General features: G+C 38.9%; 1 protein-coding gene across 3 annotated transcripts in view; it reads left to right on the top strand.

Moving 5' to 3' along the window:
* ITGB2 (integrin subunit beta 2) overlaps window positions 1–21635 on the top strand; it is a 408255-nt gene that overhangs the window by 328905 nt on the left and 57715 nt on the right. For all 3 annotated transcript variants that reach the window (XM_053698768.1, XM_053698767.1, XM_053698769.1), the window contains exon 14: window positions 19449–19662. In XM_053698768.1, coding sequence (XP_053554743.1) covers window positions 19449–19662 — 214 coding nt within the window. The remainder of the gene's footprint in view (window positions 1–19448; window positions 19663–21635) is intronic.

The raw sequence follows: 21635 nt of genomic DNA, 5'->3' as shown, positions 1-21635 counted from the left end.
AATTTAATTTTGATTCATTTCTAAATGACATCAAGAACCTCCCTTGGCACAGATTAAACCTAATCCCAGATATAGAGTATGCAGTTGAATTCTTTCAGTCCGAACTTCTACAAGTTTGGAATTTGCATGCCCCGCTGCGTAAGGTGAGAGTTAAAGGAGCACATTTGAACTGGCTCACAGCTGACCTCATTCAAATGTTCCAGTTTCAGGATTCATTGTCGTCAAAGTTGATGACCACTTTGTGATGATCACTGTGTATATAGACAATGGCGAAATATATGCACTACAAACAAACAAACAAAATTGGCCAAGGCCCAAATTTTCTGTGAAAATCTGACCTATAACATATCTAACCCTAGAATGTTTTGGAAAATCATAAATAACTTACAAACTCCCCCAGTCCACTCCCAACCCTCCACTGTCAAAGTGAACAACCAAATCCTGTCCTGCAATTATTTTGTCGGTTGTTCCACCACCCTGAAGTCCCAATATAGAGATGTTCAATTTTAGTCCTGTACCTATCAATGTCATTAAGAAACACCTTAATAATCTAAAAATGAAAAACCAGTCTGGACCTGATCAAATCCCAGCAATGCTGATGAAGCTTAGTGCGTTGGCAATTGCTAAACCTGTACCCTAATTAACGAATAATTGGTGTCTGGATACATAGCCAAACTTTGGAAGACTGCAAGAGTAGTGCCTATCCATAAAAGTGGTGGCATTACTTTAGTTTCTAACTATCACCCAATATCACTGCTCCCAGTATTGTCAAACATCTTAGAAAAATGTGTCCATACACAACTATGTGAGTATTACCAACAATCTAACTATCTGACCCCTGATCAATCAGATTTTTGCCCGAATCATTCCCTTACAACTGCCCTTCTAAAAGTTTGCAATGACATTCAAACTGGCATGGATCAAGGAGACGTAACTGGAGCTATTTTCCTTGATTTTGCAAAAGCCTTTGACACAGTATACCACGATATTCTATTGCACAAACTAAAAAAACTCAGGTATTGGTCCACTAACCTGGTTTCGATCATATGTATCAGATCGATCACAATATGTCTCCATTTCTGACAGCGACTCCCTCCCTCTCCCAGTCACGTGTGGTGTTCCCTAAAGTTCTATTCTCGACCCCCTACTTTTCATATTACAGTTTTATAAATGATCTACCTAATGTCTGCAAATCCTCAACAGTACACATGTACGCAGATGACACAGTAATCTATGCAAGCAAATCTGATCTACCACAACTTAAGGCTGTAAGACTCCAAGACCAGTTCACAGAGGTAGAAAAGTGGATCACAAAAAGCAAACTCTTCCTAAACACTGACAAAACTGTCACAATGATCTTTGGAACTGCTCCTAAATTACACAAATTACAAATTTCTCATCTATGCATTAAAACAAAATCATATAGCACACTGACCACAGTCCACTCTTTCAAATACTTGGGTATTTTGTTAGACCCCAAAACTTGCATCTAAACTTTATCCAAAACTAGGTGCCCTGTACAGAAACAAATCCTGCCTAAGCACTACAGTAAAGGAAAAGATTGTGCAGCAAATGCTGATGCCAATTATTAATTATGGGAATGTAGTTTATGCACCTGCACCACAAACCCACCTTAATAAACTTAATACATTGTATAACTCGTTCTGCCGCTTTGTGCTACAATGTAATTACAGGACCCACCATTGTCACATGCTAAAAGAACTAAACTAGCTGTCGTTGGAATCCAGACGCACCCTCCATCTTTCCAGCCTTATGTTTAAAAGCTTTTCTGGGAAGCTCCCACCCTACCTGAGCAGAATGCTGTCCCCGGTTGTTCCCACCTCCTATAACCTCCGATCCAGTACCAGCACATTATTTAGCTTGCCTCAATACAAAAAGAAAGCAGCTTGATCCTCCTCCTACAGAGCACTGGAAATATGGAATGACCTCCCGCACACTTTCAAATCTTTCCCTATTCTAAAATCCTCTCTTCATATCTCAAAACAGAATGCACCTGTTATGGTTGATTATATATTTCCTACCTGTTCTATGTTAAATTTTGTAATATTGTTTATTAATATTCAGGTAGATTACAAGTTGTGCGTTCGTATTTTGACGCTAGAAAAATGGTAATTTCAGTGTAAAAACAGCAAAGCCTCAACCGAAAAATACGCTGGAAATCCGCAGTGTAATTGTTGCGAGCTTGATCTGACCTATTGTTCCAATCAGCCAATAGGATTTGAGCATCTCTCATTCTATTGGCTATTACAATCAGCCAATAGGATTTGAGCTCTCATTCTATTGGCTGATTGGAACAGCCAATAGGAGGAGAGCTGCTCAAATCCTATTGGCTGATTGAAATTTTTCAGCCAATCAGAATGCAAGAGACACCATCTTGGATGGCGTCACTTGCATTGAAGTTCCAGTTTACGGCGGCGACCGTATGAAAAGGATGCTCCGCGCAGGATGTCTTCAAGATGGACCCGCTCCGCACCGGATGGATAAAGATAGAAGATGCCGTCTGGATGAAGACTTCTTGCCAACTGGATGAGGACTTCGCCGGCTGGATGAAGATCAAAGAGGCCGTCTGGATGAAGACTTCTTGCCAGCTGGATGGATCCTTCAAGCGGGACTTCAATAACTGTAAGTGGATCGTCGGGGGTTAGTGTTAGGTTTATTTAAGTGATTTTTTGGGTGGTTTTTTTTAGATTAGGGTCTGGGTATGTAAAAGAGCTAAATGCCCTTTTAAGGGCAATGCCCTTTTCCGGGCAATGGGGAGCTTATGTTATTTTAGATAGGTTTTTTTTTATTTGGGGGGGTTGGTTTGTTGGGTGGTGGGTTTTACTGTTGGGGTGTGTTTGTATTTTTTTTTTTTACAGGTAAAAGAGCTAATTTCTTTGGGGCAATGTCCCACAAAAGGCCCTTTTAAGGGCCATTGGTAGTTTATTGTAGGCTAGGGTTTTTTTTTTATTTTGGGGGGCTTTTTTATTTTGATAGTGCTATTTAGGTGTAATTCTTTTTATTTTTGATAATGTGGTTTTTTTATTTTTCGTAAATTTAGTGTTTGTTTTTTTTATAACATAGGCCTAGATTTAGAGTTTGGCGGTAGCCGTCAAAACCAGCGTTAGAGGCTCCTAACGCTGGTTTTTACCGCCCTCTGGTATTTGGAGTCAGTCAGGAAAGGGTCTAACGCTCACTTTGCAGCCGCGACTTTTCCATACCGCAGATCCCCCTACGCCATTTGCGTATCCTATCTTTTCAATGGGATCTTTTGAACGCCGGTATTTAGAGTCGTGGCTGAAGTGAGCGTTAGAAATCTAACGACAAAACTCCAGCCGCAGAAAAAAGTCAGTAGTTAAGAGCTTTCTGGGCTAACGCCGGTTTATAAAGCTCTTAACTACTGTGCTCTAAAGTACACTAACACCCATAAACTACCTATGTACCCCTAAACCGAGGCCCCCCCACACCGCCGCCACTCTAATACATTTTTTTAACCCCTAATCTGCCGCTCCGTACACCGCCGCAACCTACATTATCCCTATGCACCCCTAATCTGCTGCCCCTAACATCGCCGACACCTATATTATATTTATTAACCCCTAATCTGCCCCCCCCCCAACGTCGCCGCCACCTACCTACACTTATTAACTCCTAATCTGCCGACCGGATCCGGAAGAAAGAAGATTGAAGATGCCGCTTGATAGAAGACTTCAGCCCGATCATGGACCTCTTCAGCTCCTGCTTGGATGAAGACTTCAGCCCGATCATGGACCTCTTCAGCTCCCGCTTGGATGAAGACTTCAGTCGGATCATGGACATCTTCAGCCCCCCGCTTGGGCTTGGATCAAGACATCGGAGGAGCTCTTCTGGATCGATCGGTGAACCCGGCATGGTGAAGATAAGGTAGGAAGATCTTCAGGGGCTTAGTGTTAGGTTTATTTAAGGGTGGTTTGGGTTAGATTAGGGGTATGTGGGTGGTGGGTTGTAATGTTGGGGGGGGTATTGTATGTTTTTTTTTACAGGCAAAAGAGCTGAATTCTTTGGGGCATGCCCCGCAAAGGGCCCTTTTCAGGGCTGGTAAGGTAAAAGAGCTTTTCTATTTTAATTTTAGAATAGGGTAGGGCATTTTTTTATTTTGGGGGTCTTTGTTATTTTATTAGGGGGCTTAGAGTAGGTGTAATTAGTTTAAAATGTTGTAATATTTTTCTAATGTTTGTAAATATTTTTTTATTTTTTGTAACTTAGTTCTTTTTTATTTTTTGTACTTTAGTTAGTTTATTTCATTGTATTTATTTGTAGGTATTGTATTTAATTAATTTATTGATAGTGTAGTGTTAGGTTTAATTGTAGATAATTGTAGGTAGTTTATTTAATTAATTTATTGATAGTGTAGTGTTAGGTTTAATTGTAACTTAGGTTAGGATTTATTTTACAGGTAATTTTGTAATTATTTTAACTAGGTAACTATTAAATAGTTATTAACTATTTAATAGCTATTGTACCTGGTTAAAATAATTACAAAGTTGCCTGTAAAATAAATATTAATCCTAAAATAGCTACAATATAATTATAATTTATATTGTAGCTATATTAGGGTTTATTTTACAGGTAAGTTTTTAGCTTTCAATAGGAATAATTTATTTAATAAGAGTTAATTTATTTCGTTAGATTTAAATTATATTTAACTTAGGGGGGTGTTAGTGTTAGGGTTAGACTTAGCTTTAGGGGTTAATACATTTATTAGAGTAGTGGTGAGATCCGGTCGGCAGATTAGGGGTTAATTATTGTAGGTAGGTGGAGGCGACGTTGGGGGCGGCAGATTAGGGGTTAATAAATATAATATGGGGTCGGCGGTGTTAGGGGCAGCAGATTAGGAATACATAGGGATAACGTAGGTTGCGGCGGTGTACGGGGCGGCAGATTAGGGGTTAATAATAATATGCAGGGGTCAGCGATAGCGGGGGCAGCAGATTAGGGGTTAATAAGTGTAAGGTTAGGGGTGTTTAGACTCGGGGTACATGTTAGGGTGTTAGGTGCAGACTTAGGAAGTGTTTCCGCATAGGAAACAATGGGGCTGCGTTAGGAGCTGAACGCTGCTTTTTTGCAGGTGTTAGGTTTTTCTTCAACTCAAACAGCCCCATTGTTTTCTATGGGGGAATCGTGCACGAGCACGTTTTTGAAGCTGGCCGCGTCCGTAAGCAACGCTGGTATTTAGAGTTGCAGTGGCGGTAAATATGCTATACGCTCCCTTTTTTGGAGCCTAACGCAGCCCTTCTGTGAACTTTAAATACCAGCGGTATTTAAAAGGTGCGGGGGGAAAAAAGCATGTGTAGCTAACGCACCCCTTTGGCCGCAGAACTCTAAATCTAGCCGTTAGTGTTTGTTTGTTTTCTGTAAATTATTACTTTTAATAATGTTTAATTGTATATTTAATTAATTTGAGTAGGGTTAGGTTTTTAATATGTAATTTATTTTACATAATTGGTAGTTTAATTTAATTGTAGGATAATAGTTAGGGTAGGTTAATTAAGGCCTAGATTTAGAGTTTGGCGGAAGCCGTCAAAACCAGCGTTAGAGGCTCCTAACGCTGGTTTTTACCGCCCTCTGGTATTTGGAGTCAGTCAGGAAAGGGTCTAACGCTCACTTTGCAGCCGCGACTTTTCCATACCGCAGATCCCCCTACGCCATTTGCGTATCCTATCTTTTCAATGGGATCTTTCTAACGCTGGTATTTAGTCGTGGCTGAAGTGAGCGTTAGAAATCTAATGACAAAACTCCAGCCGCAGAAAAAAGTCAGTAGTTAAGAGCTTTCTGGGCTAACGCCAGTTTATAAAGCTCTTAACTACTGTGCTCTAAAGTACACTAACACCCATAAACTACCTATGTACCCCTAAACCGAGGCCCCCCACACCGCCGCCACTCTAATAAAATTTTTTAACCCCTAATCTGCCGCTCCTTACACCGCCGCAACCTACATTATCCCTATGTACCCCTAATCTGCTGCCCCTAACTTCGCCGACACCTATATTATATTTATTAACCCCTAATCTGCCCCCCCCAACGTCGCCACCACCTACCTACACTTATTAACCCCTAATCTGCCGACCGGACCGCACCGCTATTATAATAAAGTTATTAACCCCTAATCCGCCTCACTCCCGCCTCAATAACCCTATAATAAATAGTATTAACCCCTAATCTGCCCTCCCTAACATTGCCAACACCTAACTTCAACCATTAACCCCTAATCTGCCGACCGGAGCTCACCGCTACTCTAATAAATTTTTTAACCCCTAAAGCTAATTCTAACCCTAACCCTAACACCCCCCTAAGTTAAATATAATTTTTATCTAACAAAATAAATTAACTCTTATTAAATAAATTATTCCTATTTAAAGCTAAATACTTACCTGTAAAATAAACCCTAATATAGCTACAATATAGATAATAATTATATTGTAGCTATTTTAGGATTAATATTTATTATACAGGCAACTTTGTATTTATTTTAACCAGGTACAATAGCTATTAAATAGTTAAGAACTATTTAATAGCTACCTAGTTAAAATAATTACAAAATTACCTGTAAAATAAATCCTAACCTAAGTTACAATTAAACCTAACACTACACTATCAATAAATTAATTAAATAAAATACCTACAATTATCTACAATTAAACCTAACACTACACTATCAATAAATTAATTAAATATAATACCTACAAATAAATACAATTAAATAAACTAACTAAAGTACAAAAATAAAAAAGAACTAAGTTACAAAAAATAAAAAAATATTTACAAACATTAGAAAAATATTACAACAATTTTAAACTAATTACACCTACTCTAAGCCCCCTAATAAAATAACAAAGACCCCCAAAATAAAAAAAATGCCCTACCCTATTCTAAAATTAAAATAGAAAAGCTCTTTTACCTTACCAGCCCTGAAAAGGGCCCTTTGCGGGGCATGCCCCAAAGAATTCAGCTCTTTTGCCTGTAAAAAAAAAAACATACAATACCCCCCCAACATTACAACCGACCACCCACATACCCCTAATCTAACCCAAACCCCCCTTAAATAAACCTAACACTAAGCCCCTGAAGATCTTCCTACCTTATCTTCACCACGCCGGGTTCACCGATCGATCCAGAAGAGCTCCTCCGATGTCTTTATCCAAGCCCAAGCGGGGGGCTGAAGATGTCCATGATCCGACTGAAGTCTTCATCCAAGCGGGAGCTGAAGAGGTCCATGATCGGGCTGAAGTCTTCATACAAGCGGGAGCTGAAGAGGTCCATGATCGGGCTGAAGACTTCTATCAAGCAGCATCTTCAATCTTCTTTCTTCCGGATCCATGTTCATCCCGCCAACGCGGAACATCCATCTTCACTGACGACTTCCAGACGAATGACGGTTCCTTTAAGGGACGTCATCCAAGATGGCGTCCCTCGAATTCCGATCAGCCAATCGGATTGAGCTTGCATTCTATTGGCTGTTCCGATCAGCCAATAGAATGCAAGCTCAATCTGATTGGCTGATCGGATCAGCCAATCGGATTGAACTTGATTCTGATTGGCTGATTCCATCAGCCAATCAGAATTTTCCTACCTTAATTCCGATTGGCTGATAGGATTCTATCAGCCAATCGGAATTTGAGGGACGCCATCTTGGATGACGTCCCTTAAAGGAACCGTCATTCGTCGGGAAGTCGTCGGTGAAGATGGATGTTCTGCGTCGGCGGGATGAACATGGATCCGGAAGAAAGAAGATTGAAGATGCCGTTTGATAGAAGACTTCAGCCCGATCATGGACCTCTTCAGCTCCCGCTTGGATGAAGACTTCAGCCCGATAATGGACCTCTTCAGCTCCCGCTTGGATGAAGACTTCAGTCGGATCATGGACATCTTCATCCCCCCGCTTGGGCTTGGATCAAGACATCGGAGGAGCTCTTCTGGATCGATCGGTGAACCCGGCGTGGTGAAGATAAGGTAGGAAGATCTTCAAGGTCTTAGTGTTAGGTTTATTTAAGGGGGGTTTGGGTTAGATTAGGGGTATGTGGGTGGTGGGTTGTAATGTTGGGGGGGTATTGTATGTTTTTTTTTTACAGGCAAAAGAGCTGAATTCTTTGGGGCATGCCCCACAAAGGCCCCTTTTCAGGGCTGGTAAGGTAAAATAGCTTTTCTATTTTAATTTTAGAATAGGGTAGGGCATTTTTTTATTTTGGGGGTCTTTGTTATTTTATTGGGGGGCTTAGAGTAGGTGTAATTAGTTTAAAATTGTTGTAATATTTTTCTAATGTTTGTAAATATTTTTTTATTTTTTGTAACTTAGTTCTTTTTTATTTTTTGTACTTTAGTTAGTTTATTTCATTGTATTTATTTGTAGGTATTGTATTTAATTAATTTATTGATAGTGTAGTGTTAGGTTTAATTGTAGATAATTGTAGGTAGTTTATTTAATTAATTTATTGATAGTGTAGTGTTAGGTTTAATTGTAACTTCAGTTAGGTTTTATTTTACAGGTAATTTTGTAATTATTTTAACTAGGTAACTATTAAATAGTTCTTAATTATTTAATAGCTATTGTACCTGGTTAAAATAGTTACAAAGTTGCCTGTAAAATAAATATTAATCCTAAAATAGCTACAATATAATTATAATTTATATTGTAGCTATATTAGGGTTTATTTTACAGGTAAGTATTTAGCTTTAAATAGGAATAATTTATTTAATAAGAGTTAATTTATTTTGTTAGATTTAAATTATATTTAACTTAGGGGGGGTGTTAGTGTAAGGGTTAGACTTAGCTTTAGGGGTTAATACATTTATTAGAGTAGCGGTGAGATCCGGTCGGCAGATTAGGGGTTAATTATTGTAGGTAGGTGGAGGCGATGTTGGGGGCGGCAGATTAGGGGTTAATAAATATAATATAGGGGTCGGCGGTGTTAGGGGCAGCAGATTAGGAATACATAGGGATAACATAGGTTGCGGCGGTGTATGGAGCGGCAGATTAGGGGTTAATAATAATATGCAGGGGTCAGCGATAGCGGGGGCAGCAGATTAGGGGTTAATAAGTGTAAGGCTAGGGGTATTTAGACTCGGGGTACATGTTAGGGTGTTAGGTGCAGACTTAGGAAGTGTTTCCGCATAGGAAACAATGGGGCTGCGTTAGGAGCTGAACGCTGCTTTTTTGCAGGTGTTAGGTTTTTTTTCAGCTCAAACAACCCCATTGTTTTCTATGGGGGAATCGTGAACGAGCACGTTTTTGAAGCTGGCCGCGTCCGTAAGCAATGCTGGTATTTAGAGTTGCAGTGGCGGTAAATATGCTATACGCTCCCTTTTTTGGAGCCTAACGCAGCCCTTCTGTGAACTCTAAATACCAGCGGTATTTAAAAGGTGCGGGGGGAAAAAAGCATTCGTAGCTAACGCACCCCTTTGGCCGCAGAACTCTAAATCTAGCCGTAATAGTTTAATATAGTTTATTTTAATTCTACAGGTAAGTTTTAATTTTTATTAAGATAGCGATGTTGTAATTTTAAATTAAAGTTAAGGGGTTGTTAGGTTTAGGGGTTAATAGCTTAATTTAGTTTTTGGCAATGTGGGGGGCTGACGGTTTAGGGGGTTAATAGGTTTAGTTAGTGGTAGTGATGTGGGAGGCCAGAGGTTTAGGGGTTAATGCGTTTATTTAGGTTGCAGCGGGGTCAGGGAGCGGCGGGATAGGGGTTAATAAATTTATGTTGCGGTGGGATGGGGGCTAAACATTTTAGTATAATGGTAGCGTTTAGTGACATGGTATAAATAAAGTTGGGAAAAAGCTGAATAGACACGAGATCTATGACTGCTAGTTAACAACAGTCCGATGCTCATCGCCCCGTACTTGGTGCACGTCTTTTTGCCGGCTTTTTCTATAAATAAGGAGAGAGTATTGAGATACGCGGCTGCGATGTTAGGCGAGCGTATTGGTGCCGGCAAACGCAACAAAGTTGAGGCTTTGATAAATATCTCCCTTAGCCTGTAATGCAACGTCAGTCCTGCACTCAAAAAAATTACGTTTTTTCATGGGATTCCCATAGCACTGCCATTACGAGTTTTGTGGTGAGGCTAAAAAGCTTGCGTAACACCCTATAACGACAAGTTCTGTACCGCCATCTGAGAGCAGTAGTTATGAGTTTTACGCAACAAAACTGTTAGATTAAACTCAAGTTTTACAAAGTACACTAACACCCATAAACTACCTATTAACCCCTAAACCGAGGCCCTCCCGCATAACAAACACTATATTAAACTTATTAACCCCTATTCCCCCGCACCCCAACATTGTCCACACTATAATAAATATATATTACCCCTATTCCACTGCTCCACGACATTGCCACCACTGAATAAAGTTATTAACCCCTAAACTGACAGCCCCCCACATCGCCAAAAATTAAACGATTAACCCCTAAACCTAACAACCCCCTAACTTTAAATTAAAATTACAAGATCCCTATCTTAAAATAAATAAAAACTTACCTGTGAAATTCAAAAAAACAAAGTTTAAACTATAAATTAAACTAACAAAACTATTAGACTAAAATTAAAATAACTACAAATTAAATAAATTAAATTACTTATTAAAAAAACCTAACCCTACTAAAAAAAATTAAATCTACAATTACAAAAAATAAAAAATACTATATTACAAAAAATTCAAAAATTCTAAAGTACAAAAAATAACAAACACTAAATTATGAAAAATAACAAATTAAATTATCTAAAATAAATTTTTTACACCTAATCTAATAGCCCTATCAAAATAGAAAAGCCCCCCCCCCCAAAAAAAAAACCCTAGCCTACAATAAACTACCAATAGCCCTTAAAAGGGCCTTTGTAGGGCATTGCCCTAAAGAAATCAGCTATTTTTCCTGAAAAAAATACAGACCCCCCAACAGAAAAACCCACCACCCAACCAACCCCCAAAATAAAAAAAAACTAACTCTAAAAAAAACCTAATCTACCCATTGCCCTGAAAAGGGCATTGTTTGGGCATTGCCCTCAAAAGGGCATTCAGCTCTTTTAAGAAATGCCCAAACCCTAATATAAAAAAAAAACCAACACAAAAAACCTTAAAAAAACAATAACCCCTCTTTAGGTACTCACAGTTGCTGAAGTCCCGCTTGAATGATCTTCATCCCGGCGGCTCCATCTTCATCCAGGCAGCTCCATAGTCATCCATCACGGGACCTGCATCTTCTTCATCCCTGTGGAGGTGGAGCGGTCGATGCGTGGAGGCAAAGGTCCAAGGCGGAGGTCCAGGTGGAGATCCTATTTATGCGATCGTCCGCCACACACTGAAGATTAAAATGCAAGGTACCCCTTTTATACTGGGGGTACCATTGCATTCCTATTGGCTGAAAAATTAAAATCAGCCAATAGGAATTAGGGCTGCTAAAATCCTATTGGCTGTTCAAATCAGCCAATAGGATTTAAGCAGCTCTCATTTCTATTGGCTGATGCCTGAAGGTTCGCGCAGAAACAGCTGCATCCGCAGCTTAATAAATCTACCCCTAAGTATAAAAAGTCTAAGTAATAAAGGTGGAATTATTCTGTTACATGTGTATGTCCCCTGGCTGTGATGTATCTCGAATAATAGCCTGTGGGCTATGTGAGTGCAGGAAATGGCTGCACCTAACTCAGATGCACCCAATCTACTGTGCCTACTGGCTGCAGAAAAGACTGCTTCCAGTAGAGAGCCCATCCAATGCTGTGTATGTCACAACAGAGGATCTGTGTGTGGAGTATATCGATGACCCAACAGGAGGAGGCTAAGGGACTGGTTCCTGCGACACCTGTGGCAGGCTTGTGTATAACTCCTTCACTGGGAGTAACTGTGTCCCTACCCTATACTCCCATTGATCTTTGTCTCTCAGTAGCAGCTCTCTGAGTGGAAAATGAGGACCCTTCTCAACGAAGAATCTGGAGCACCTCAATTTTTTATTTTTAATAATTTTTTCAGAGAAAAATAAATATTACAAACTAATGACATTAAGACAAATAATAAAGTGTCGACAAGATTGGCATTGATAGTAAATGACATGCAAAGTTTTACAATGTGGTTCTTTATTTGCGTTTATATTAACGCTTCACATAGAGCACCTCAGTTTTTTAACCGTCCTCTTGTGGAGGCAAAGAAAAGACAAGAATACCAGATAGATGGGAGGGATTAAGTGTACTTAGAGCTTTGGGAATCTTTTCCTCCTCCTAGTGGCCAGGAGTTGAATTCTAGGAATAATGGTTTGTGGACCAACTTATGAAAGAAAAGACAATGTAATATTATTTAAGCTGAATTTTTGACTGTAAGACCCTATTAGTTTAGATACATGTATTTTCTTATTATATATCTTTTTTCCAAAATGTTGGGAACTTTAAAGGCACTAATGAAAAACTTCAATTTCTCCTTCACATGTTAAAAAAAGAACAAAACAAACCAACAAAAAAAACAAATTCATCCTGGTTCAATTAAACCTTTAACAGAATTTCAAAATTTTGCGCTACCACCAAATATATTTAGAGGCTTTTGTTGGGAAGCAACTGTAGCTTTATTTCAAACAGATTTTAAGCTTTAGATTTTTACTGAAGGACCATTAGATAGACAGATAGATATAGATAGATGGATAGATAGATAGATTAATATTTTTATCAACAATTTATATCAGTAATACATTGCAAATGATATACATACAAAATAAATGTAAATTGTCATTTTATTAATGATTTTCAAAATTCTTGAAAACCGTATTTTTATCTTAAGGAGCGTTAATAGCCAAGACATGACATGCTCTAGTTTTTAAGAGTATGTAATGTTAAGACTATTAACCACAAAGGGGTCAATCACACTGTAGAAGTGCCACTCGGGACCCACAGAGCACTGCAGGTCCCGAGTGGAGACTGTCACTGATCCAATCAGCAGCTCCAGTTACACAGCTGAGTCGTGCTACTAGCACTGATGATTTGATCACCAGCATTTTTTGCTTGGGACCAGCAGTCCAGAGTGGTACTTCTACTGTGTGTTTAAGGCAAACAAAAAGTAGTTAAGGCAACCGGATACAGGTAAAACTTAATTACAACCTAACATTCACAGCCAATTAAAGCTAACTGTAAATGAGTTTGTCTACTGTAGACCTTTCTAGGAAGCATTGGACAAGCACAATTTTTACAGAAAAGCAAAATACTTTACAGCAAAATTTAAGAAAAATAAATAATGAAATTATATTGCAATTTTTGGGTTTCATTTATCCAGTCCAGTTACAAGCACCTGAAAACAGCATTTTACACAAAATAGTCTTACAAACTTAAGGGTAAGTTTCTGACAAATGTAAACAATAACTTATCGTAGTGCAGCTATACTTAATGTACACATAACAAAATAATAATCTGCATGTCATATTGCACAACAATTAGAACATCTGATATTGTTGTATGTTTGGCTACTCATCTCTCTATGGGGCTGATTTATTATAGTGTGAGCGGACATCGATAAATTTATCATTGCACAAGCATTTCTAGTGAAATGCTTGTGCAATACAGCCCTCTGCACATTTGCGGCCAATTGGCCGCTAGCAGGGGGTGTTAAACAACTCGATTGCTGTCCGCCGCCTCAGAGGTGGCGGATGTGTTAAGGAGCAGCGGTCTCAAGAATGCTGCTTGGTAATTTCTGTTTCAAGCGAGCCTGAAGGCTCGCACGGAAATAGATGCATACGGGGCTTGATAAATCGGCCCCACTATCTTTACTTTGAAAAGTACTTTTTTATCATTTCCCTTTACTGGTGTTGCCCACAGAACTGCCAAATACCAAATAAATGTGTTCATCCAGTTCAGAGATACAGACATCTGAAAAACAGAGTTTAACACTGGAGGGTCTTGGGAACTTAAACTATATCTGCATATTGAGTAGCTTTGTACTGGAGGGTCTGGAGAACTTAAACTATATCTGCATATTGAGTAGCTTTGTACTGGAGGGTCTGGTAAACTTAAACTATATCTGCATATTGAGTAGCTTTGGTCTGGAGGGTCTGTGGAACTTAAACTATATATCTGCATATTGAGTAGCTTTGTACTGGAGGGTCTGAAGAAATTAAATTACAGTTGCAAGAAAAAGTATGTGAACCCTTTGGAATGATATGGATTTCTGCACAAATTGGTCATAAAATGTGATCTGATCATCATCTAAGTCACAACAATAGACAATCACAGTCTGCTTAAACTAATAACACACAAAGAATGAAATGTTGCCATGTTTTTATTGAACACACCATGTAAACATTCACAGTGCAGGTGGAAAAAGTATGTGAACCCTTGGATTTAATAACTGGTTGAACCTCCTTTGGCAGCAATAACTTCAACCAAACGTTTCCTGTAGTTGCAGATCAGACGTGTACAACGGTCAGGAGTAATTCTTGACCATTCCTCTTTACAGAACTGTTTCAGTTCAGCAATATTCTTGGGATGTCTGGTGTGAATCGCTTTCTTGAGGTCATGCCACAGCATCTCAATCGGGTTGAGGTCAGGACTCTGACTGGGCCACTTCAGAAGGCGTATTTTCTTCTGTTTAAGCCATTCTGTTGTTGATTTACTTCTATGCTTTGGGTCATTGTCCTGTTGCAACACCCATCTTCTGTTGAGCTTCAGCTGGTAGACACATGGCCTTAGGTTCTCCTGCCAAATGTCTTGATAAACTTGGGAAATCATTTTTCCTTCGATGATAGCAATCCGTCCAGGCCCTGACGCAGCAAAGCAGCCCCAAACCATGATGCCCCCACCACCATACTTCACAGTTGGGATGAGGTTTTGATGTTGGTGTGCTGTGCCTCTTTTTCGCCACACATAGTGTTGTGTGTTTCTTCCAAACAACTCAACTTTGGTTTCATCTGTCCACAGAATATTTTGCCAGTACTGCTGTCGAACATCCAGGTGCTCTTGTGCAAACTGTAAACGTGCAGCAATGTTTTGTTTGGACAGCAGTGGCTTCCTCTGTGGTATCCTCCCATGAAATCCATTCTTGTTTAGTGTTTTACGTATTGTAGATTCGCTAACAGGGATGTTAGCATTTGCCAGTGACTTTTGTAAGTCTTTAGCTGACACTCTAGGATTCTTCTTCACATTATTGAGCAGTCTGCGCTGTGCTCTTGCAGTCATCTTTACAGGACGGCCACTTCTAGGGAGAGTAGCAGCAGTGCTGAACTTTCTCCATTTATAGACAATTTTTCTTACCGTGGACTGATGAACAGCAAAGCTTTTGGAGATACTTTTATAACCCTTTCCAGCTTTATGCAAGTCAACAATTCTTAATCGTAGGTCTTCTGAGAGCTCTTTTGTGCGAGGCATTATTCACATCAGGCAATGCTTCTTGTGAAAAGCAAACCCAGAACTGGTGTGTGTTTTTTATAGAAATAACTTCAAAATGAGTCACAGCAAAGGTAAATTTATTCCCAAATTTTACACAGGAGTAGCAGCAACGTTTCGGAACAAGTTTACTTAATCATGCATACAAAGTAGCTTTGTACTGGAGGGTCTGGAGAACTTAAACTATATCTGCATATTGAGTAGCTTTGTACTGGAGGGTCTGGAGAACTTAAACTATATCTGCATATTGAGTAGCTTTATATTGGAGGGTCTGGAGAACTGAAACTATATCTGCATATTGAGTAGCTTTGTACTGGAGGGTCTGGAGAACTTAAACTATATCTGCATATTGAGTAGCTTTGTACTGGAAGGTCTGAAGAACTGAAACTATATCTGCATATTGAGTAGCTTTGTACTGGAGGGTCTGGTAAACTTAAATTATATCTGCATATAGAGTAGCTTTGTACTGGAGGGTCTGGTAAACTTAAACTATAGCTGCATATTGAGTAGCTTTGTACTGGAGGGTCTGGAGAACTTAAACTATATATCTGCATATTGAGTAGCTTTGTACTGGAGGGTCTGGAGAACTTAAACTATATATCTGCATATTGAGTAGGTTGCAGTTACAGTTAGTTGTGGTGAGACCTGGTTGTGGTTGCCGTGGAGAATATCACAGTGTGGAAGATAATTTATTTTTGAGTTTTAGGCAGACAAGGTTGGTGTAAGAATTATGGAGTAAAAAGTGTTTTGTGCATGCATTGTGGCCTGCATCAAATAAAAGAGACATGTACAGAATCCTAGAGGTAGCTCCTTCAGAAAGCAATTGTGCAGCTCAAGTTTAATCACTGCTCTGTTACTGGCAGCAACGGAGGGTAAAATAAATCACTTGTCTGTTACTGGCATACTTAGAGACATTAAAAGACCATGTAGCTATTAGGGTGACATATCCGATCTGCGTGTGCTCCTGGCCATCAAAGCAGGGTCAAATTTCTGCTATTTATGTGTGCTGCGGAATATGCTGGCGCTCTACAAACAACTGATAATAATAATACTGGGAGTCAAAAATGCACAATAATTGTTATGTATTTTACTGGCAGCCAAGGGAATGAAATCAATGCTCAATTGTAAAAAATATATATAGTGGGGTCAAAGGTGTGGCCTAAGGTAGAGCTTTGGAAAGGGTCCATGCTGTAGCCTACAGGTTCGTTTAGTATTTTTGAAGAGGGCAGCTGGCAACCCAAGATAAATTTTCCATTTATATAGCTCACTCTGCTCCACCAGTTGCCCCTCTTGTGTTTGCTTTTATATGAAAACAACTTGTTTCCATTTGAAGACAAAGATGTTGAAATTATGTTCTCTCATAATTAGAAAACAAGCAGTGATTGAGTTTGTACATTTAATAATTATACATGGTCATATAATCATATTTCATAACTAAATGAAAATGTATAGACTAGAACACCTCCCTTTCCATTTTTAAAAAGCTCAGAAATTATTTATATTTCACTTTTTAAAATGTATTATGACTTTTAACATGTTTTAGAATAAAGAATACTATTTTATTACATGTAGTCATTTTGATTCTTTTTTAAATGTGGAAAATGGGAGGAAGCCTTATGCGGTCATACAAGAAATAAAAATAGATCTGTTTTAAAAATTGCTTTGTGTATCATATGTCTTCTATTTGTTTAACAGCTATTTAACCCTTTAAGTGCTAAGCACTTTCCCACCTGGGTGTTTTTTTTTTAATTAAATTTTTTAATTTTTTTTTTTAATTTAGTCCCGAACCCCCCCCCCCCCAGTTCCCCACTAATTACCTTTCCAATGGTGGGTCTTGGGGATCTGAAGCTGCTTAGATGCCTGAGATACAGGCGTCTAAGCATCATGCCCCCTTTCCCTATACTTTATATTGTAAATTTTTAATAAAGTTGCGCAGTGACGTCATCACGTCATCACGTCATTGCGTGTGATGTCACCGCGCAAAACATGAAGCGCCGGCGATGCCTGTCACTATGCAGGCCAGTAGGAGCGGGTGGGAGTCCCCAGATTTCCCTCAAGGTGGGTGAGTGCTAGCAATGGCTCTGAGCCATCATTAGCACCAGAGTGGGAAACTCAGCGACTGCTCTGAGCCGTTGTTAGCACTCAAGGGGTTAAAATAGGATTGTGTATGGGATTGCTTTCTTGTCACTCTGGATGTAAATCTCTGTTGCCACCTAATGGAATGAGAACAAAATGTAGATAATTGTTTAAAACCATTTTTTAACAAGGACCAGATTGCAATCTGAACGTTATTTCCACCCAAAAAATTATTTCCCTCCTTAGCACAAAGCAGGCCATACAATAGACAGACATTTCTAATCCTGCTATAACTGGAATAATCCATACAAGACCTTGATAAAAAGTAAACATCATTTATTTCATAAGGTGGTGAGAGTCCACGATCCATTACTCTTTGGTATTCAACTCCAAGAGCACTTAATTATTCCCACCTCTCTGGTATGCCAGTCTTATCTTTGCCTCTCAGAAGGAAGTTGAAGAATTGAGGTGCTCTTGATTCTTTGTTGAGATGGAAATCAGACCATTTTGAGGCCCATTTTCCCCTCAGAGCTGGTACGGAAAGACAGAGGGGAGATTGAAGTATGGGGCAGTGACATTTGCACTCCTGTTGAGGGAGTTAGTCACAAGCCTGCCACAGGTTTCACAGGGACTGGTTCCTTAGCCTCCTCCTATAGAACTGTCACACTACTGGATGGGCGCTCTACTGGAAGAAATTTAAATCTGCAGCTGGTAAGCATGGTAGATTGGGTCTTGTGACAATGTTTGCTTAATATTCTAAAATCCCTTTGGAAACTTGTTTTCTGGAAGCAGACTGACAGGTCCAAAATCAGCTACAAAAATATTCTTGTTCTGTTGGAGGTTAATGACTCTTCACCAGGTTCTACGTAACCCTTACTATCCCCCCTTCATCAACAGCCCTCTTAATTGCAAAGCTCTTTCAATCCTAGGTGCAACTTCCCAATTACCATTTACCATATCAGCACCTCACAATAGTACACTGCCAAGGCTCCCATTGCAATAAACCCTTACTTACAGGTCCTTCTCCTCACTGCATACTTACCATCTGCCGGAACCACCAACTAATTAAGCGCCTTCCCTTCACAAACCTTCAAGCACATGCTCCCCGAGCCCTATGGTCAGGGCTGGATTGGCCTACCAGGATACCAGGAGATTTCCTGGTGCGCTGCAGCAGCTGGGACTGGAAAGCTACAATTTAAATGGGTGATTAATGGATGCAATTGGGTTGTAGAGTACCTAAATAACATCAATCTGGCATTTAATACAAAGTAATATAATTTAATTCTGAAAAAAATATTTGGGAAGGAGTGTCCCAGTAATTCCCTTTGAGAAAAATGGGGCATGTGGATTCTACCGACCCAACAGAAAATAGGGTTGGTCTTCATATTTTTCAAGGACTGCTTTTTATTCCCAATCCGGCCCTACCTATGGTGCTGTCCCATATGACCACCTACCTAGTGCAACACCCCTACCATCCAAAGTCCCACCCCCCCTATATGACCACCCCCACATTGCAAACCCTTTGTATATAAGATCTTCCAGCATATTAGATGCCTCTTTTTAACATCAAAGTGCCCATTAAAGCAATGTTGCATTTGAAAAGTATTTCAAAACATTTTGTATCTGTTACTCTGTAAATCAATCAATATCAGCAGATGATTAAATTAGCTTAACTATGTGTTGGCTACTGATCATAAACCCCCACATTACAGATGTATAATTTTGTAAACAAACATCTATCCACACTAAATTGTTCAGTTGGTTTACATTCTGAACCAAGAACATCTGCCTGTTTTATTTGCTTTCTGTACTTGAGGACGTTAGCTCACTATTGATATCATGTATAGCACTTTCTAAATAAGGTAAATTAAATATTCTACTTCTTACATTTTGAGCTCAGTATTAATAAAGTCCTTATCATATATACTTGTATTTGAAAACACTTTTTAACTATATGAAATGAAATGTCTGACAATGTTCTCTCACAGGGACCTGTAAATGTGGAAAGTGCATTTGTAATAAGGATTTTGAAGGTGATGGATGTCAGTGCAAAAAATCCAACTCTGGCTGTCTGAATGAGAGGAAAAGCCTGTGCAGTGGAAGAGGCACATGTGAGTGTAGCACTTGCAAGTGCAAACCAGGATATTTAGTCCCATTCTGTGAATACTGCCCTGGCTGTACACCCCCCTGTGACAAGTTTGGGTAAGCATCTCGTGCAACAGAAGTAATTGTATTTGCCCATGGTATGAGCCAGACTCATATGCATCATGGCTGGTTCTAGTCCATGGAATGTGAGGGTACCCTCAAATGTAGATATCCCAGTGCAGGGTCGTAGTACTTGTGAACCTCATTTATAGCTACCTATTGCTGAATTTGTTTTTTAAATTCTGCCTCCTTCCTATACCTCTCACCTTGCTCTGTATGGGGTACTAGAAAAAAAAAAGCACTATAAATTCAGGGCAGCTGGAACCTCTGAGGTTTGGGGCTGTTACAGTAACAAATGAGGGGGCAGCTTAGTCCACAACACCACTTAAAAAATCCACTATCTGATTAAAGGACTACAACAAGCAGTACATGACAAAGAGGTACTGTAGCGAAAGTAATTGGCTTTCCTAAATTAAAGGGGCAGTACACAGCAATTTTCATTAGACACTACTATAAAGAATAATATGCACAGATTCTGATATAATAATCCAGTGTAAAACCTTTTAAAAACTTACTTAGAATCTTCCAATTTAGCACTGCTAATGAGATAAGCCTGGGACACCCACTGAAAGGGGCTGAGAGCAGAACCTCCCCTGCATATGAAAAGACTCATTATACAAACAGAAGCAGTCTGAAGTCAGTATACATCAGTATACATCTAAAACTGTGGGGCTTGGTTAGGAGTCTGAAAATCAGCACAATGTTATTTAAAAATAAGCAAAACTATACATTTTTACAAAAACACACCCAGATGGGCTATATAAATGGATCATCTACAAAACATTTATGCAAAAATCTAGTGTATAATGTACCTTTAATTTATTGCATTCAGTTAAATGTTGTGACTTTTTCTTAGCTGTATCACGTCAGTACAGTATATTGGATAAGATATTCTTTTACAATATGTCCAAACAAAGAGTGAGGTTTTGATAAAACTCATGTCAGGTAAAGAAAAATCACAGCAAGCATGTACCATTTATATAAATACTTACAGACACAAAGTATTAACATATAAGGGGCAAATATCTATATGAACAGAAAAAAATTATGCAAAACAATGATTTTATAAAATTCAGAAAAATGTTTGTGTATATATGTGACATTGATATGAAGGTTTCTTATAGATACTTTATATGAGCTAGGCCACTTGTTTTCAAACCTGTTTTCTGGATATCTGAACTGGAGCACTAGTGAAATAATCAACTTATTAGTAAACATGGTTATTATACCTGCTCTCACCCAAGGTAATCCTGAAAATCTGACCTGTAGAGGAGGCTTAAGGACAGGTTTAAAAACCAGTGATCTAGGCCATGCTAAATGAATCATGGCTGTTAGAGCATACCATTTTAAACAACTTTACATTTTATTTAAAAAAACAAAACCACAAAAGGCAAGCCCCTACCGAACAACAGAAAAACTTGAGCTTTATTCCACATTAAAAAAGACACAATGACACAAGGAGGGGGCTCGTCTTATGCGTTTCATGCCACACAGGGCACTTACTCATAGAGAAGGGTGTGTGTATCAAACTGTTTGTGAGACACACTGGCCTACCTCTAGGGTTGCAAAAAATCTCACAAATTTGCAACCGGAAATATGCTTGACAAAACAACAAAGGGGTTGGAGGTGGCGCCTATGGCTGGCTGTCTAAGAAATAAAAGAAATAAGTGCTAATATACACTGTGACGGATAATGCAAACAAATGTGAAATTTGAGTGTATTGCAAATATTATACAAAGTACTAAAAATAGGTGAATCAAATTATTAATTTATTAAAATGAACATATATAAAATCACAATAGCACACATAAATTGTATATGTAAAGTGATGAATTATAAAGCTGAGATAAAAACCAACGGGCACTGGATGTGTAACTCAATGAACTGGATTCGATAGTATGAATGGATATAATAATAAACCAGTTGGAAAATATATAAAAAAAAATGTGTTTCAGTCGAAAAAAAATGTA

Source organism: Bombina bombina, chromosome 1 (assembly GCF_027579735.1).
Source record: "Bombina bombina isolate aBomBom1 chromosome 1, aBomBom1.pri, whole genome shotgun sequence".
NCBI lineage: Eukaryota > Metazoa > Chordata > Amphibia > Anura > Bombinatoridae > Bombina > Bombina bombina.
This window is presented reverse-complemented; position numbering and strand designations above follow the sequence as displayed.